Source organism: Tuber melanosporum, assembly GCF_000151645.1.
Source record: "Tuber melanosporum whole genome shotgun sequence assembly, scaffold_4, strain Mel28".
In the NCBI taxonomy this organism is placed as follows: domain Eukaryota; kingdom Fungi; phylum Ascomycota; class Pezizomycetes; order Pezizales; family Tuberaceae; genus Tuber; species Tuber melanosporum.
This window is the reverse complement of record NW_003299084.1, coordinates 1717653-1735435: the sequence shown is the minus strand read 5'-3', so window position 1 is coordinate 1735435 and position 17783 is coordinate 1717653. Positions and strand designations below refer to the sequence as shown.

At 48.6% G+C, this 17783-nt stretch overlaps 1 protein-coding gene; it reads left to right on the top strand.

The window, feature by feature from the left end:
• Positions 1–7985: 7985 nt before the first annotated feature.
• Positions 7986–10488, top strand: GSTUM_00007887001 (uncharacterized protein). XM_002839733.2 has 3 exons: positions 7986–8669; positions 8752–9035; positions 9089–10488. The coding sequence occupies exons 1-3, from the start codon at positions 8285–8287 to the stop codon at positions 10364–10366; spliced, it is 1947 nt and encodes a 648-aa protein (XP_002839779.1). The 5' UTR covers positions 7986–8284; the 3' UTR covers positions 10367–10488.
• Positions 10489–17783: the final 7295 nt, after the last annotated feature.

Below are 17783 nucleotides of genomic sequence, written 5' to 3'. Positions count from 1 at the left end.
GTTAGCAATCAAAACAGGATTAATCTTAAATAACACAAACGAACAGATAAATCTTTCCTCTTCTCGAGAACTACTACCTGGGCCTACCCCTCGACCCTACCCTACTGTGCTGGCGCACCATACCGTACTATTCCCCAGCCTTACCAGATAATAAACCACACTCCACCATCACGAGAATCTTGGTAATGGTGCTTCCTGTCCCAGAACCCAAACCTCTCTCGCATGTCAATGCCGGGCCAAAACCACCCCACGCCGCAGCAACCCCTTCTACCGGCGCCATGCGAATAAAGCCAGAAGATTTGCACCCGCGATCTACTCTGGGGCCTCGCGGGCTACAGTATACATCGTGGGGCGCTGGTTGTAGGGACCGGCCTTAAAAAGGGCACCTGTGCGTGTGCAAGTGACCAATTTACCGTATGTTTATTCCGCCACATTTATAGACTTGTCTATTGCTGCCAATTGATGACGATACTGACGGGTACTAGTTCGTCAATAGCGGCTGCGGCGGGTTTAGGTCTCTTATGCTTTGCGAATATTATGAATGCTTACCTTCGCTCTCTTGTCCTGACGACTTCCGAGAACGCTCCCGGTTCTTGCTTTCCCTTTGTTGTGATGGGTGTGTGTGTTTGGGAATCGAAACGTGTGGCAACTGTGGTCCAATTACTTTTGTTATTTTACTTCTGCCTTTTCCGGTAATGTTACTTTGGGGATAACGAAGTTAATACACATACCTCTTGCCTTTCTGGCTGCATCTTCTTCAATTTCGCTGGTTATCCCAACCGCTACCCCGAGGAGACAATAAGCTTGATTTTATAAATTACCCTCTCCCCAGTTTCTCGTTTAAACTTCTGGAGTGTGGGATACTCACTCGCGGAACCCGTGATTTCCAGAATGAATGCTCTTCAATCCTAGGGCAGATGTGAAGCTTGGGCACACATCCATCCGAGCACTGATCCTTCCTCCGGGAATTCGGAGACAATCGAATCCTATATCGCAGGGACCGTCTCCTAGTAGGAGGAGCTATCTTACACTGCGACTCCATGTTATATCTGCCATTCCATTCTTGTGCTATTTCCTTTAGTACTTGTGCCGGGGTTCTGAGTTTCACACTGTATTGCCCTCAGATTGGGTGCCAAGAATTAGCACAACGATGCCCATTCGGCGCTAGCGTTTCGCTGGAACACTATTGGGATTATGTAAGCTTGACTGGCCTCATCTTCGGAGAGGTCAGGGACAGTCTTCACGGGTGCTGTACCCACGGCGAAACTGCGTGGACGGCGAACAAGAGTATTTGGTGGGCAAAGACTCGGATCGTCAAAGTAGAATAACAAAATATTACTTGTTACTGATCCTTGTTCGTTGCTGAGAATATCGCAGTTTCCGACGCTGCTTTTTATCTGGTAATAGGCTGGTAGTGAAAGTTGGACTCGGTACAGCTTGGACTTCAAGATGAATTTCCAAGCCTGCGCTCACGAGCTGTCGTCACCAAGGGAAAACATACTGTCCTGTTCCCCTCCCGAGAGTAACTCGTACGAGTACAGTACAATACCCCTAAAACCGTACTTCATACCTAGAAAACATCTTTATGACACGTCATATAATATTATCTAGTCACGTGACTGAAAAATGTGACCAATGGGATGAGAATTCGTGGTGTTGGTCCTCATTCCGCCATGGGTACAGTACGCACAGTGAAGGACTGCGTTTTTGATGGAGTGATCTCAGTAGCCTTTGCAGCGCATCCCCCCTAGGGCATGGCCCTATTCTGACAATGGCGAACTCCCCGCCTACACGACCAATAAAGAACTCATCTGCAACAAGGCCCCCTCTGCGCCTCATCCACGAGAGATGATTTTCTCGTCCGTCTATCGCCTATTCACTGATACCGCTCACTCGCGTTAACAGTGATTCAGCACCCCTAGTGACACCTAGCTCGCAGATATCACCCCACCCCCTCACGGGTACCCCCCCGGAGGGCATTTCCAAGCTGGTGCTTAAAGCGCGAGAAGACGCTATCCACCTTCATCAATTATCACTCGAATGATGCACTTGGTGCTATCTGCGGAACATGAGAGATCTGCTCCCCCCAAAATTTCCCACACGGGATACCACTTGCCCAATACACAGATATCCGGTCCCGAAGGGTTGGAGAAAATGTCCGGGAATGCTCAGCGGGTAGTTTAACCCAAGGATAACGACTCACATTGTTAAAACACCCGGTTAAAGAAGACGTTCTGCAAAATTGGGAGTAGATACCCTGGCTTCTATGGGTACTTGATTTATGAACTATAGCTGTCAACATAATTCTCCTATCGCCAAAGCTATCCGAAGAGGGAAGGTGTTGGGTTGCCACTGCCAGCTGTATGATACCTCGGGGTCAGACTGTCGGCTTCGGCGAAGTGAGGGTACGAGTTATGAATTCGTGTATCATACGACACTCGGTGGGAAGGCACATAAAAACAGTCGCAAAACGGAACGGAACCGTTGTATCCAAACAGAGCCTAAAGTCCCATAACATCCTAACCCTACCTCTAAACTAGCTTTTCGAAGCCACGGTGGGTAGGCAAAAGTCTTGGTAAAATAGGGTTTCCCTTTTCCTCTTGGACAGGTTTCTTCCACGTACAGGCGGCCAATCGCGCAATACCCCCTCTCATTGGTCCCTGCAGCGCAGTAATCTTGGCCCGGGTGGGGTTCTGTTTCACCAGGCCCTTTGCCTAGTAGCCGTATATACCGGAAAACCATCAGGACGGGTGCACAGGTGACGGGACAGAGGTGTAGGTGGCGTGAGTAAGAGGGTCCGCAGGAGAAGCAGTACTGTGCACGGGGAGTTCAATCCCGTGAATGGCAAGTTTTTGAAAATCACTACAGTAGGTGCCGCCCGGTATGCTCCAGTCATGGTTTCGTTATCCGGCAAGGTCTAGGATTTTCCGCAATGCCGGCGGTAATGGATCCACCAACAGATCGACGCAGGAGAGCCGAACGGACATGCATGGAGGAAGATGGATATGTGTAGTGACCTATAAAAGGGCCTGAGTGGCCTCGTTATGTTTTACAGATACCCCTCTCTTTCCGTGCTCCTAAAGATACTGGAGAATGAAGTCACGACCTATCTACATCTGCCGCTATTCCGTACCGTATCTGATTTCGTGTGAAACAAGCGCCTCTAGATGTACCTCCCTCGAGCAGCCCTTGAAGGAAGAATTGTAGAAGCATGTATTCTTGGTAAAGGTGGTTGAGCACTTGCTGCATTCATCGGAGGTGTGATTGTCTACGATTTCGGATCGTGAGCGAAAGGCAGGATATTACCCTAATTTTGCTATATATGGATGAGTAGTCCTGGTCAAAACTATTGTGTTTCTCTTTCTTTTTTTCTTTCTTGTCTTGGAAAGCAGGTTTTTGGTGCGTTTCTCCCACATTTTCCATAGGTGGAAATTTTAGATTACCTAATGCATGGTCTGTCCCCAGAGATCTTTCGGTATGATATCTGCGACAGAGCCCAATTACGGGCAGTGAGGGCTAGCTTCGTCCTATTAGGTGCGATTCCATGTATACTGATAACTGCTTCTAAAGTATGCTGGTACTGCGAATACCTCTTCGGGTTGCTAGAGTTATTGTATTGAACCTATTCGTGGCCGCTACTTGTAGATCATAAGCACCATTGCGCCAAGAAGTATCATATTTCCGGCAACTACCCCCCATACCCCCCCCCCGGGCACTCGCGCTGCACGATGTTGGGTTTGGGTGCTCGGGTGATTTTTGCCCGGGGTCATTACCGGATGTGATCTACGATACTGCCTGTAGTCAGCCCGTCCAATCAGGTCCCTTTCCCCCTTCCGCCCTACCCGAGTACCCCCGGTACGGGTAAACCCTTTCCCCGTAGAAACAACGAGGCATCCCTAGCCTGCCTTGTTAGCAGTGGATACAGGTAGCTATCTTCATATGCATTGGGGGTTGTGTATAAGGGTTTGAGTGTGGTGCAGGCAAGCTTGGCATGTACGTATTTCACCTTAAGTAGCTGGGCCGTAGCTAGGAAATACATCAAGTCATTCCATCCACCAACACACACACCTACATGCCTGACGGAAAGAAATATCATAGAAAAAGGGGAAAAAAGAGCAAAACAACCAACCAACGAATATCGACCCGGTCTTCTTTCAAGTCCTCCTGGCTGCTGATCTGGCGATTATAGTAGTAGTGGCCTCGCCCGGGACGGCATAACCCAAAATATGCATGGGAGACGAGAAGGGTCAAGTAAATCATTTCCACCCTCTCACCATCTCCAGCTACCACTGCCAGTATCATACTTTGCATACTATACTAGGTTGAGCGCTCGCGGTGCTCGGTATGTAGGGAGGTCAAGAATGCTTTAACCTTGCTCACATTCTTCTTTACGTCCCCTCCTCTACCCTTACTGTTTTACTACACGTTTCAAGAGCGATGTTAGGCGATCAAACCGTTGAAAGATGCCGTAAGTTAAGTGTTGGGGTTCTCCGGGCGAGGCGTGAGGATGCGAAAGAAGAAAAAAATGAAAAGATGAGCGTGAAGGCACGAGCGAACGGTGGGAAAAGGGAGGGGTTTGAACTCGGGGGCATCTACCGATAGAGCCTGATCAACTTAAGCGCAAGCGTTAACTTTAGGTGTGATAGACTATGATGAATGATGTCGAACATTATGGAAGTTACGTGAACCTGGGCACAAGATATCATATTCTTTGATGCCACATGTTCCGAGAATATATTTGTTAAAGGTTCGTACTCCATTGGTTAGTTTTCTTTGCATATGTAACATTTCGTTTTGGGGTAGAGCGGGTATAGATTGTCTATTTCACGCCCGATCAGAATATTTGCCTATATGCGGAAGAGATTTCCCTTGGCCTTAGTTCTTTAGTGGAGCTTGAGATGCGTACGCTAAGTCGCTCATATCGCCGCCATCTTTAACATCACACGTCTATTGACACAGAGGACCGAAAGAATGATGCTAATAGCCGAAGGAAGGAGAATAGAAAAACACTAGCCTAGGCTTCACCGAACCCGGCATCCATAGTTGCATAAAGAGCCAATGTCATCTACTGAAGACAGCGCATAAAGTAAGTAGTCATGAGTGAACACTAGAGCAAAAAAATGAATATTCTGCTGATTTAAACCTAGAAAATTTATGATACAATCACCAAAGTCAGTAGCTAGCCCCTCGTCGAATCTGATCGACCGTTCGTAATTACTGCGCTCCGCTGCCGGGATGTGAGCAGCCACATCTTCCCTGACGACACAAGTGACCAACTCCAGATCCCGATCGGAGACCCGGCAAGTGTGAGGAAGGGAACAGGGATCTCACGCTGGCAGAGCGTCAGGGCAGGCAGCAAGGCTGGAAGGAGGTCTGCACAGCAAATCCTTTTGGGGAAAGTCCACAGCTACGGCAGCACATGCCACACAGGTCTTATTTAAGATCTATCGCCGCCGCTGAATGCGGGGGGAGACGCGACGTGCCGGACGGTACTCGACTCGAGAATCGAGCACCCCGCGTACTCATCCGCTAGAAATTATCACTAGGATTAGCACCGCTATGCCGTAGGAACCTAACTTCCTCACATACTGTCAATCGTTCCTCTGCCCCAACCTCACAATATAAATGCAACACCCTTAAATGGGCGAGTCAGCCGAGTGATATCCTATGCCCACATGAGCCCAATAAAGCGCCAACCCATCAAGTACCGTAACCGGTGAGCCCCCCCAACCAGCCAACCACAACCGAATGTAACGAGTAATCACATCCCTCCAGAACCTTCTACCCATCCATTCGGTCCCGGGATCCCGCAATTCATCCATACACACCATCCAGATGGGTGTGTGTGGCACGAATCGAATCTACAGGTACGGTGCATTGTCATGCCCCCCCCAAACATACAAAATTTCCAAGAAGGGTATTTACTGTGTACTGTACTCGAGTATGCAGCGGAACTGTGGGCGCCCGGAAATGGTGAAGATCTGGCCGGGGTGATTTGCCCCATGATTTTCCTTTGTACGCGACAGGCAACTGGACTGGTGGCCGGCGCAAGGGCTAAATAATCCGCACTCTAAGCACACGTTGCACTGGTAACCGTCGCATAATTTTGTCGCCCGTCAGTAGATGGGGGGTGAATTGCTGTGGTGGTTCAATATAATTTATTTATCCTTGTGGTGGTGAATTGTGGGGGGTTCGTTGCGGGACTTTGTGATTGATTGAGGGAGGCGCTGTCTGAGCTGGTAGTTAGGGTACAGTACCGTAGGGCACCGGTAAGAGAACGGCAAATGCGGGTTCTGGTGCAGTGCCAGTACTTATATCATGCTGCACAGTATGGGTACGATAATTGTGTACTTTCTTTCTGTGCTGGAGCATTGAATAGAGTGCCGGTAAATTAACCTAAATTTATTTCCCAAAGGGCCATGATACTTCGCATCATAGCGATCACATGTTCACAATGCGCTTTCAGCACGATTCTCCATTGCTTGGGCTCGATAGGGCACTGGTAGCGACTACGTTGTCGCAACTCTGCCCTTCCGGTACCCTACCCGAGTACACCACGCCCCGACCCAACACCGCACATACTGTACAACAGTATCATACAGTACCGGTACGGCAGCCCAATTCAATCGCATCACCGAGCTGGCTAACCTGTGCGCATAACCTTTCCCCGTCCCCTCCCCACCTTGGCGGGCCCGTGAGACAAAGTCTCAGCTGGCCAACTCTTGAGCTTCAGTAAATATTTACAGAGGTTCAGCTGAGTGAGGATGTGGATTGGCAGGTTCTTGCTGTCCCGATATATCATTTCCCGAAAAAGGGTTCTTGCATGCATGCATGTTTGGTCGTCCGAATAAGGTGGGTTATTCCATTCTTTGAGGGAGATGGGAGTTTGATCTTTTTTGGTGGTCGGCAGGGAGGGGGTGGTCTTGGCGAGTGGTACTGTACGAGTACTGTACTGCTGCGAAGGATCCCAAGTGCAGGTGTTGGTGTTCATCTCAGCGTGAGAGGCTTGAAAGGGTTGCTTTTGTTGATGGCTGATGAGAGCTTTTGTGAAAATTCTCTGAAAGCTCCTCTTCTCGCATTGGGAGCGAGGGTTGTGATGGGATGATGTCAAATCAGGTTTAGTCTAAGTACAGTACAGTACGATACCGGTATCATACCGGTGCTCAAGAATCGTACAAGCAGGGTGCTCCACCGTCGGACCTGTGCTGCTGTTATCGCGACAGTTCTCGAGTACCGTTACCCTACTCGTACATTACAGTATCTTAGCGGATGATTTCTCCGCCTAACGTAATCAGACCGAGGTTATTTACATCCTTGATTGGGTTGGTGTCACGGGGTTTTCCACTTTTTTCACTTTTTCTCCTTCTATTTTAGGACTCGGGGCTGATTGAGCAAAACACGAAAGGTGGAGAGGAGGACCCCCCTTCCTTTTTTCCCTCCCCTTGTGGAGACCCGGTACAAGCCGGTAGACTATCATACCCTACGGTACTCGAGTATGATACTCTACCCTACCTGTATTTGTTTATAGTTAGAATTGCGGCCATCAGCAGCAGAGCTAGTAGACTTCCCTACGTAAAATCTTTCTTGCACAGGGGGAGATGATAATAAATTGATCAAGATCTGCATTCCTCGCCAAGCCGGGAACCGAGGTCTGTGTGCCGTACAAGTACAGCGGGTAGGATGGCGTGGGTTCCGAAGAGCGAGGCAGGGGGGAAGGAAGGGGGTTGTGATGCTTCTCCACCAATCATATTACTTGTATTAATGTTCAGAAGTGTTTGAGCAGACCTCACCATTTTTTTCCGCTTCTGTGGACCGCCTTGCCGGAATAGGAGTTTTCACCTGAAATGAAAAAACTCAGGATAAGAAGTGACACCATGCTGGGGAGGTTGTTGCATTACCGGTGGTTCAGATTCTTCGTAAATTTATCATACTGTACTCGTACGGTACCTCGTTCATATTCATCCTCACCTCCCTACCCCTGTCACCCGGGCCCCTTCCTTCTGCTTCTTTCCTCAACGACCTCTTCCTTTTTAAAAGCCGAGTGAATCCCCCACTTGGGCCTCTCCCCCTCCCCATCGCTCTTTTTTCTCTAAAGTGAAAAGATAAACAACTACTCTTCAACCCCATACTTTGTACCGCTTCTTGCATCCCCCCCCCCACTCTTCCAATCCTAACTGGAAGAAGGAAAAAAAGACAGGACAAAAAAGAAAGAAAAAAAAAAGAGAAAGAAAAAAGGCCGGTTAAGAAAGGTTTCGACAACCCTACGGAACGGTGATTAGCAACAATGGAATCTCTCCTCAATCAGTCCCGGAAGCTCTGCCCCTTCCTCAAGAAGACATCCCCGTCTACTCTTCGTGCGCTCTCTACTAGCTCGAGTGTCAATGGCGTTGGTGGAGGAACGATGTCTAACCTTCAGATTGTCGCGCGTCGCTGCCCGGTCATGTCAAAGGCGCTTGCCGTCCAGTCGGTTCGCAACTCCGCCTTCTCTCCTTCCCTCGGCTTGAGGCCGTCGGGGTTGGCTCGCGCAGGCGGTTTGCCGGTTGGTCAGAGGAGATCTTATGTTGTGCCCAGCAAGCCTACCAATATTCAAGCGTCTATTCCAAAGGCTGCGGATGCTGCCAATGTTGAGTCTCTCCATATTCAGGCCGGTGTCTTTGATACTTCTAAGGGTATGGTTACCAGGTGGGGGGGTTGGGATTACGTTGTGAGTTTGGAATTTTGAAGGGCTGATGGAAGTCATTTTAATTTTAGGCATTTGTCCTCATGGAGCTGCTGCGTTGAGAGCTGCTAGGGTAGCAGAGGGCATGGCTCCCCGGGCGACGGCTCGTGTTACTCGTCCGGTCAATGTGGTTCCCGCGGCTCACCATTCCGGAAAGTTTGATTATGAGGCTTTCTACGGTGCCGAACTCGAGAAGAAACACAAGGACAAGAGCTACCGCTATTTCAACAACATCAACCGTTTGGCGAAGCAATTTCCTCAGGCCCATTTGGAGACCCCTGATAAACTTGTCACTGCTTGGTGCTCCAATGACTACGTGGGTCATCCTTGATGCTTTTACCCAGGCCTTTTTTCTTACAATGTTTGTAGTTGGGCATGGGACGCAATCCCGAAGTCATTAAGACCATGCACGAGACTCTTGACATGTACGGTGCCGGAGCTGGCGGGACCAGGAATATTTCGGGTCATAATCAACACGCAATTGCTCTTGAAGCGAGCATTGCCAAACTGCACGCCAAACCGGCAGCCCTTGTTTTTTCGTCTTGTTATGTGGCGAACGATGCGACTTTAGCAACCCTCGGATCGAAACTCCCGAATTGCGTGATTCTGTCCGATTCCCTCAATCACGCATCAATGATCCAAGGAATCCGTCACTCTGGTGCCAAGAAGATTGTCTTCAAACACAACGATCTTGTCGACCTCGAGGCAAAACTCGCATCCCTTCCCTCGCATGTTCCGAAAATCATTGCTTTTGAATCCGTGTACTCCATGTGTGGATCCGTTGGGCCGATTGAGGAGATTTGTGATTTGGCCGAGAGGTATGGTGCTATTACCTTTCTGGATGAGGTCCATGCTGTCGGTATGTACGGGCCACATGGTGCTGGTGTTGCGGAGCATCTTGACTTTGGGGCCCACCGTGCTGGAAAGCCTAAGGGAACTATCATGGACCGCATCGACATTATCACTGGCACTCTCGGGAAGGCGTATGGTTGTGTTGGCGGATACATTGCAGGCTCGGCAAAGATGGTTGATGCCGTTCGTTCGCTTGCTCCCGGTTTCATATTCACCACTTCTCTTCCTCCGGCAACCATGGCTGGTGCAAGGGCCGCAATTGAATACCAGGCCAACTACGACGGCGACCGCATCCTCCAACAACTCCACACCCGTGCCGTTAAGGATTCCCTGGAAGCTAGAGACATACCTGTAATCCCTAATCCCTCTCACATTGTCCCGATCCTCGTCGGCGACGCGGAAATTGCTAGAGCTGCTAGCGACTCTCTCTTGGAAGACCACGGCATCCACGTTCAAGCCATAAACTACCCTACTGTTCCGGTCGGTCAGGAGCGTCTCCGCATCACCCCGACTCCCGGCCACACCCAGAACTACCGCGATCATCTCATTGGCGCTCTCGAGTCGGTCTGGAGCACACTTGGAATCAAGCGTACCAGTGATTGGAGAGCCGAAGGCGGCCTTTGCGGCGTTGGCATTGACGGCATGAAACCGCAAAACATCTGGTCGGATGAACAACTCGGCATTTCTGGTGGCGGCGCCATCACCTCGACCGCCAACATGAAGACGGGAGGAAATATTGCGATCGGTGACATTCTCAAGGGGAAGGTGGGTCGGCTGGTTTCTACCGTTGCTTAGGGTTCCTATTTACTGCGTCTGTGGAGGTATTGTGATGGTGAGGGGTAGTTTAGTTGGCAGCCATTTATTTCTTGATTTCCCCACTGCAGGGGCAATAAATTTTATACATGGCGATCAAATAATATTGTATTAGCGTAGCTACTCGTTTATACCCCGGCCAGGGTTTCTCATACAATGGTAGCAAAAACCTTTTGAGTATTAGAATTAATACTTTGGTGGTCCGTTTTACTCGAGCAGACATTGTTTCCTGGTATCTGCGCCAATCGCCAGGATCAGACGAAAAAAGTTCGAGATGGGGAGGGGACGTAAATAACGACGAAGGTGATTCGTGCCCAGGATCCCTTCTGCGAAATCTTGGCTGCCAAATAAATTAATTTGTGTCGGAAACGAGTGTTGCCTGACTCAGTCTTATTTTTCCCGCGTGGGCGCCATAGGAAATGAAGTCTGCTAGTTAGTGATCGAATATCATAGTACTGGACGTTGCTGCCCTCGAGTATTCAGTACGAGTACAGTACTCGGGTATCGTAAAAAAAGAAAAAGAAAAAGAAACCGTGGTATCATACATTGAATTGCAATTGTAAAATGCAATCCAGGAAACTCGTATATTACTATAGAATTTGACAACGGGTAATGCTACTTGCAAATACCCTCGTCACAGGAGTTCATGTTGCAGAAAGCGCGGGCAATGTCAAGTTTCCATACAAACCAGCAGATTTTAGAGTACTATTAGACGAAAGACTTGATTAAATGAGGGTTCAAACAAATGGGGAGGATTGCCCGTGTGCGTGCGCGGGGGGGACACTGGTGATGGGGTCAAATTGGATCCAACTATTTCTCTCCCGCAATGCCGGGGGCCAATTAATCGTTGTATTTGGGAGCCCAAGTTGGGATTTAATTTAATTTGTATCATACGCCGTGTGCGACCCAACCCCGCTCCAGGAGGTTTTGGCGAGATCTAAAGTGTTTTTTTGTGTGCCGGTCTGGGTAAGTTTGCTGGAAGGTACCGTACTCCACCGTACCATACGAGTAAATTACTGCGTTGTGCTGAGTTAGATTGTGTGATGCTGCGGTGTAGACTTGATGTTCGATTCCTAAGCTTGGATGAGTGGCTGTCTGCCTGGGATATAATATAGCTGGGGAAAGAGCTGTGATAAGTTCCGGTAGGTTATATAGACTACCTGCTTGGAGATACCGTAGTAGAGCTCAAGTGTAGTAGTAGCGTGAAGCAGAATCGAGTCCGTCTTTGCCCCTGTCCGTGCTGTACTGTACAGTACAGTACTAATCATGGTTTCGTTTCTTTTTGACGTAAAGTGTAAGAATGTCATCCGCGACGGCCGTTTCTCCCTCAGCGGTTGGGCAAAGATCTACTCCGCTGTGGCTCGGTATGTCAGTCTAGTTTCGCGGTAGATCTTGGGATCCTGGGTTATACTAGGCTCTAATGGTGAAATATTTGTCGGGGGTGTTCGGCGGTTTTTCGGATTGCTTCTGAAGTTTGCTGTGGAGCGGTATTTGGTTTTGAAAAATTTGCCTGGGTATTGGAATGATGGTGGATTATGGTAGATGTAGCGCTGATTATCTTCACAGAACATGCGCAGGGCTGGGGGAGGAGGTTCCCGGCTTGAATCCATATCACGAAGAAATATGCTGTGGCACTTTTTGTTAGGTGGTACTGTATGTTAGGTTATTTGGCTGAATTAATTATGGGGCTTGATGTACTGTAAGTTACTTGTATTAGTACTTTAAATGCCCGGCGAGCTGATTACACCGTAGGGGGGAATGATTGGGCATCGAGAGTATGAATGTCATTGAGGTTCCACAAACGACCCCGCTTTTCTTCAGCCCCTGAGGAATTCCGGTCGTCGACTGCCCTCCATCATCCATCATTCACTATCCACCATCCACGATATCTTGAGCAGAAAAATACTGGAAATGTCGCAATCTTTTAGCGGTAACATCAACTCCCTGAACACGGTGACGACGGTTAACGTATCGAGTAACATTACCGTTGCCGATGACCGATCTAATATACTAGCCTGGCTATCCCCGCTGGAACCCAGGTTACGGCATCAGGACATCCGAGAGCGCCGGGTCGGGAATGTAGGGGAATGGTTGTTGAAAAGTGAGGAATATAGAAGCTGGTACGAGGATAGTGGGGGGAGCGAAGCGGATAACGCGGTTTTGTTTTGCTATGGGAATCCAGGGGTGGGGAAAACATATATTAGGTAACAAGGACTAACCTTTGGGAATGGAAGAAAAATGGCAACTGCTGACAAGCCGCGATGTTAGCTCATTGGTGGTGGACAGTTTGTGTGATCAGGCTGGGGGACGAAATGTCGCCGTGGCGTGTTTTTACTGTGACTTTGCGGCCCAAAAGGAACAGTCATCGACGAACATGCTGGGTTCCTTGCTCAAACAGGTTGTGAGCGGAATGGGAGCGGTGCCGGTGGGAATAGCGCAAGCGTATGAAGACCAGAAAAAGGTCATTGGTGGACGGGGACCGCAGCTTGCCGATATTGTGAAGATGCTGCAAACAACCTCTTCCGAAAAGCATACATTCATATGCATTGATGCTATAGATGAATGTGCGGAGGGATATCGGGTCAAGCTTCTCGATTCTCTTAATCAAGTTGTGCGAAAATCTCCCGGCACTCGAATATTCGTGACTGGAAGACCGCACATTCGACCTGAGATTGGAAGGCGTCTTGCGGGGAGAATGACGAGTGTATCAGTAAGTCCCAAGAGAGATGACATTGTTAGATATATTCATTCAAGGCTGGGAGAGGACATGAACCCAGAAGCGATGGACAGTAGTCTGGAGGCGGATATGATGAAGAAAATTCCTGAAGATATTTCTGGGATGTACGTGGAAGCAAGGACACTGTGAAAGCTACCTCTAGATATCCACTGACAGATAGATATCTAGATTCCTTCTGGTTTCGCTGAATATCGATGCGATCCTGCAGGAAACCACAATCCGTCGCAGGCGGCAAAAGCTCAACGCAATGACCGATGGCTTGGGATTAGGGGATGTGTATGGTGCAACGTTGGATCGGGTAAAGGGACAGAGTGGTGAGAAATCTCGGCTCGGAATGGCGACTTTGATGTGGATCTCCCACTCGGAGCGGCCCTTAAAGCCCGATGAACTATGTCACGCACTCGCAGTGGAAATAGGGTCGCCAAATCTTGATGCCGAAAATATCCCTTCAATCGGGATAATGATCGCCTGTTGCCAAGGACTTGCTGTCGTTGACAAAGAGTCTAACACTGTCCGGTTAATCCACTTTACACTTCAAGAGTACCTCCGGGCTCATCCAGAACTTTTTGGTTCAGCTCACTCGACAATTGCAGAAACCTGCCTAAGTTATCTGAGCTCACAGCAGGTTAAGGCTCTTTCGGCCAGTCCATCTCCTGATATCCAAAGCACACCCTTCCTTGAATATTCATCTCTATATTGGGGAACCCACGCAAAAAGGGACCTTTCGGATTGCGCGAAATTTCTTGCGCTGAAGCTATTTGGCGACTACAGTAATCACATACCCACTGAGATCTTCTTGCGTGCACAGGAGCCGTTCTTGTACCCTTGTAAATACAATCAGCCTTCCCTGTTCACGAGCCTACACTGTGCATCCGCCTTCGGGATTGTTGAGATTGTAGCTGCTTTGGTAGAGGCGGATGGTTCTTGTATTAACCAGGGAGACTGGATGGGTAATACACCCCTCATGTGGGCTGCTCGGAATGGACACGAGGAAGTGGTGAAAATACTACTCGGGCAGGGCGGCGCCAACGCCGACAAACTAAATTGGTACGGCCGGACACCGCTCTGCTGTGCTGCTGAGTATGGGCACGAGGGAGTGGCGAAAATACTGCTCGGGCGGGACGACGTCAACCCCAACGGTCCGAGAGTATTATGGGCCAGGTAATATATAAATTCAGAGTGTGCATGAGGGAGTAGTGAAAATACTGCTCGGGCGGGACGACGTCAACCCCAACGGGGTGGATGGGGATGGCCCGACACCACTATGCTATGCTGCTTGGAATGGGCACGAGGGAGTGGTGAAAATACTACTTGGACGGGACGATGTCAACCCCGAAAAAGTAGATGATGGTAGTACACCACTCACCTGTGCCGCTTGGAATGGGCACGAGGGAGTGGTGAAAATACTGCTCGGGCGGGACGACGTCAACCCCGACAAACCAGACAATGGCGGCAAAACACCACTCCAGTTGGCTACTGCGCGTGGCCATGCGGGGGTCGTAGCACTACTACAGCCAGCATCTGCTGGCCCCAGAACTACCTAGAGCCGTGGAGGCACCGCCCTCATGGCCCCTTCGAATACGGATAACTTATGTTCCATTTCCGCGAGGAGTCCAAGATCCCCATAAATATCTCTCTCGCCATTATTGTCTCCCCCCCATTCTCGACCAACCTCCTCCTGTTGATCCAAATTCTGCCTTGTAGTTGTTTTCTTTTCCTTCGGGACTAACCCTGCCAGGGGGGCTCAGCTCAAATACCTCCTTCTTGTTGCAGGAAATCCCACGCAATGGAAGTGCAAATGTCTGCCACATACCCACCAAAACCTTTAGAGAGATTATGTTACCGGTGTGTGGTGAGTTGGGGTTTGTCGGTTTCTATTTGTATGATAGTTTGGAGTTTGTTGCTGATGGGGAGCCATTTCTATTACGCTGAGATAAGCTCGTGCGGTTCAAAATTTCCATCAAACGTAATTTTATTCTTTTCTAGTTGTAAATCCTCTTTGCATATTTGCCTATTTATTTTTTCTAAGATTCATTTTTTCTCCTTTCCTACTCTTTAATGTATAGACCCAGGGATTGTTAAGAAATGGGGAAAAAAGTATGGAGTGGAAGCGTTTCTAGCACCCATGAAAGGTGGCCTTGAAACCAGCTATTAATGAAGGCATTGGAGTGGCTAGTTTCCACAATGGGCACGGCTTGACAAAGACTAGTATGCTACTGCCCCTCCAGGTGTGAGCTTAAAGGTGAGGCTAGGAGGCTGTCCACATCTTTTAGCCTTGCTAACCATGGAGCACGCATATAGCCAATCGTATTTTTTAACAGTGAAATTTGTTGGATTCAACGAGAGGCAGCTAATGAGTTGTAGTCGTTCGTGGATGTTTCCCTTGTTTTAGAGCTATGAGGATTTGTGGAAATGATTCTCCGGGCATGTCTTTTCTTATTACTAGAGGATGCAAGTAAGTGGGGATGTGCATGGAGGAAGGCTGATATGTGTGGTGATCCATAGAAGGATCAAGATGGCTGAATTGTGCTCGATATATCATACACCCCTGTCTTTACCGTCGGTTTAGTTTATAGAAACTAAGTCCATGATTTTCCTTCTTACCGCAACAAATCCCACAACGGCAAAGTCCCCTTCCATTCCGCTCACTCCACCACTATGCCGTCTAGTCATTATTATTCAATAAAATTAATACCCGTTCCATGAGTCCCATTTAAACTCGGGGACTCGACACGAAATCAAACGCTTTATGTATTGCCTTGGATGTAGAATGCGGTTCAATTGACATGGCGTATGATTTCCAAGAGCGGTACTCTGGCGTACGCTGGAACACCCCCTCCAGTCCGTACGCACTCAGCTTCTCTTGAATACACTTTGAGAATTGCTTGTCTGGGCGGGGCTCAACAACTGTGTTGCTGCTAACCCTATAGTACAGTACTTCTTTTAGCCGCTAGTGCGTCGTTCGAACGCTCAATATTCCTATGATACCCGGATCGTTACCCATAGCGAGAGTCATCGGAGCGTAGGGTATCCTACCCCCAACTTGTCATGGGTGATCGAATAGCTCACAATGCTGGGTAATTTCAACTTCCGAGTGAGTTGGTAGGGATATTTCATCCTCCCCTAGCCTCCCCCTGCACACCACAACGCTCTTTCCTCTGAGGTCGATCTGCCCCATGTTGAGGTCTGGCGTCGCTACATGGTCTCCCCGGTCGGGTGGGAAAGGGTGTGCCATGCCCGGGGGGATCAGTATTCGGAAACTTCGGGTATTGTTGCAAGTTACCGTATCGTAACCAACTAATACCTTGTCACAAATTACAGCTGAGAGGTATAGTCCGTAGGCAGAGGTGCTCGTCAATCTGCCGAGTCAGTTGTCTCACCGTTTCACGAATCCTTTTGCTTAGGGATTTTACTCGAGTACGATACCCGGAAATGACATCTCGCACTATGAAACTCGATTTTGGGTAATTCTCCCCTTTGCTATAGGGGTCCATTTTGCATAAATATCATATCTGACGAATTGAGTCACCTTATTACGAACGGGTTTTAGATTGCCAACTTGTAGACACAGGAGGATCGTTCGCGGAAAGCCTAAAGATGAGGATTTGGTGGTATATAAGAGCTATGTAAGGGAGTGTGTTGGCCAGGAGGAGCCAAGTTGAATTAATGGTATGATATCCCTACCAAAAATGCCGGGGTTTAATCTTGTATTAAATCTAAAGCCCTAAATTGGTTCTTCTGTCCTTTGATGCACTCCATATGTAACTCCCATCCAGTTACATCTCGATTGAGATGTAAAGAGCATTTATACGGAGAGCATCTAGAATGTTTGTGGTAGGTTCTTGCACTGTATCGTGTTTTCTATGATACGGTACTCAAATGGACCTTTCGTGTTGGAAATTGAGGGAGATGGACAAGATGGAACCGTTATGATAGTTGTTTCAGCGGTAGTGATTGCAAAGAGGGTGTTACGCAGTGGATAGTGATGGCTCTGATGAGGATGAGAGAATCTTGTATTGTGTGTGTGTAGACAAGAGAGAGAAGAGAAGCGAGGAGAGTTTCGTACAGGGTGTAAGGAGTGGAGATAGTTGACTTCGGAGAAGAAGGGAAACATGGAGGTGAAAATTTTTCACTGCTTACGCGTCCTCATATGAGAGGTATCATACGCACACCACCGTAGTTTCAAGCTACGGGTATTTAACTGTCATTTTCAACATTTCGATCCGGAACCAAGTCGAGTGACAGACAGTGACGCGACTATTAAACAACTGAGGAAAGAGCGGTGGCATCCAAGTTATTGGCTTGGAGATGATAGCTCTCAAGTGTAACATTGTATGTGGACGGAATAAAGCAGAGTTAGGTTTTCTTTTGCGCGTGATGTGCTGGTCGTAGTAGTTTTGTCTGCCCAGGGGCAGAGATACTGAAACGGTCGTCGATACGACGGAAATTTCTTTCGGAGTCATTCGCCGGAGATTCGCTCTGCTCTTGTGGCTAGTGAGTTTAGTGGTGAATCTTGGATCTTGAATTTCCCTGGGCTCCGATAGGAGACCATCCATAAGCGTATTCGATGACTCCTGGTATTACTACAGAGCCGTGGGTTGGTCACTAAGAGGTATGGTTCGTGCGATCCAAAACGTGCACCAGGCCACTGTTGAAAATCAC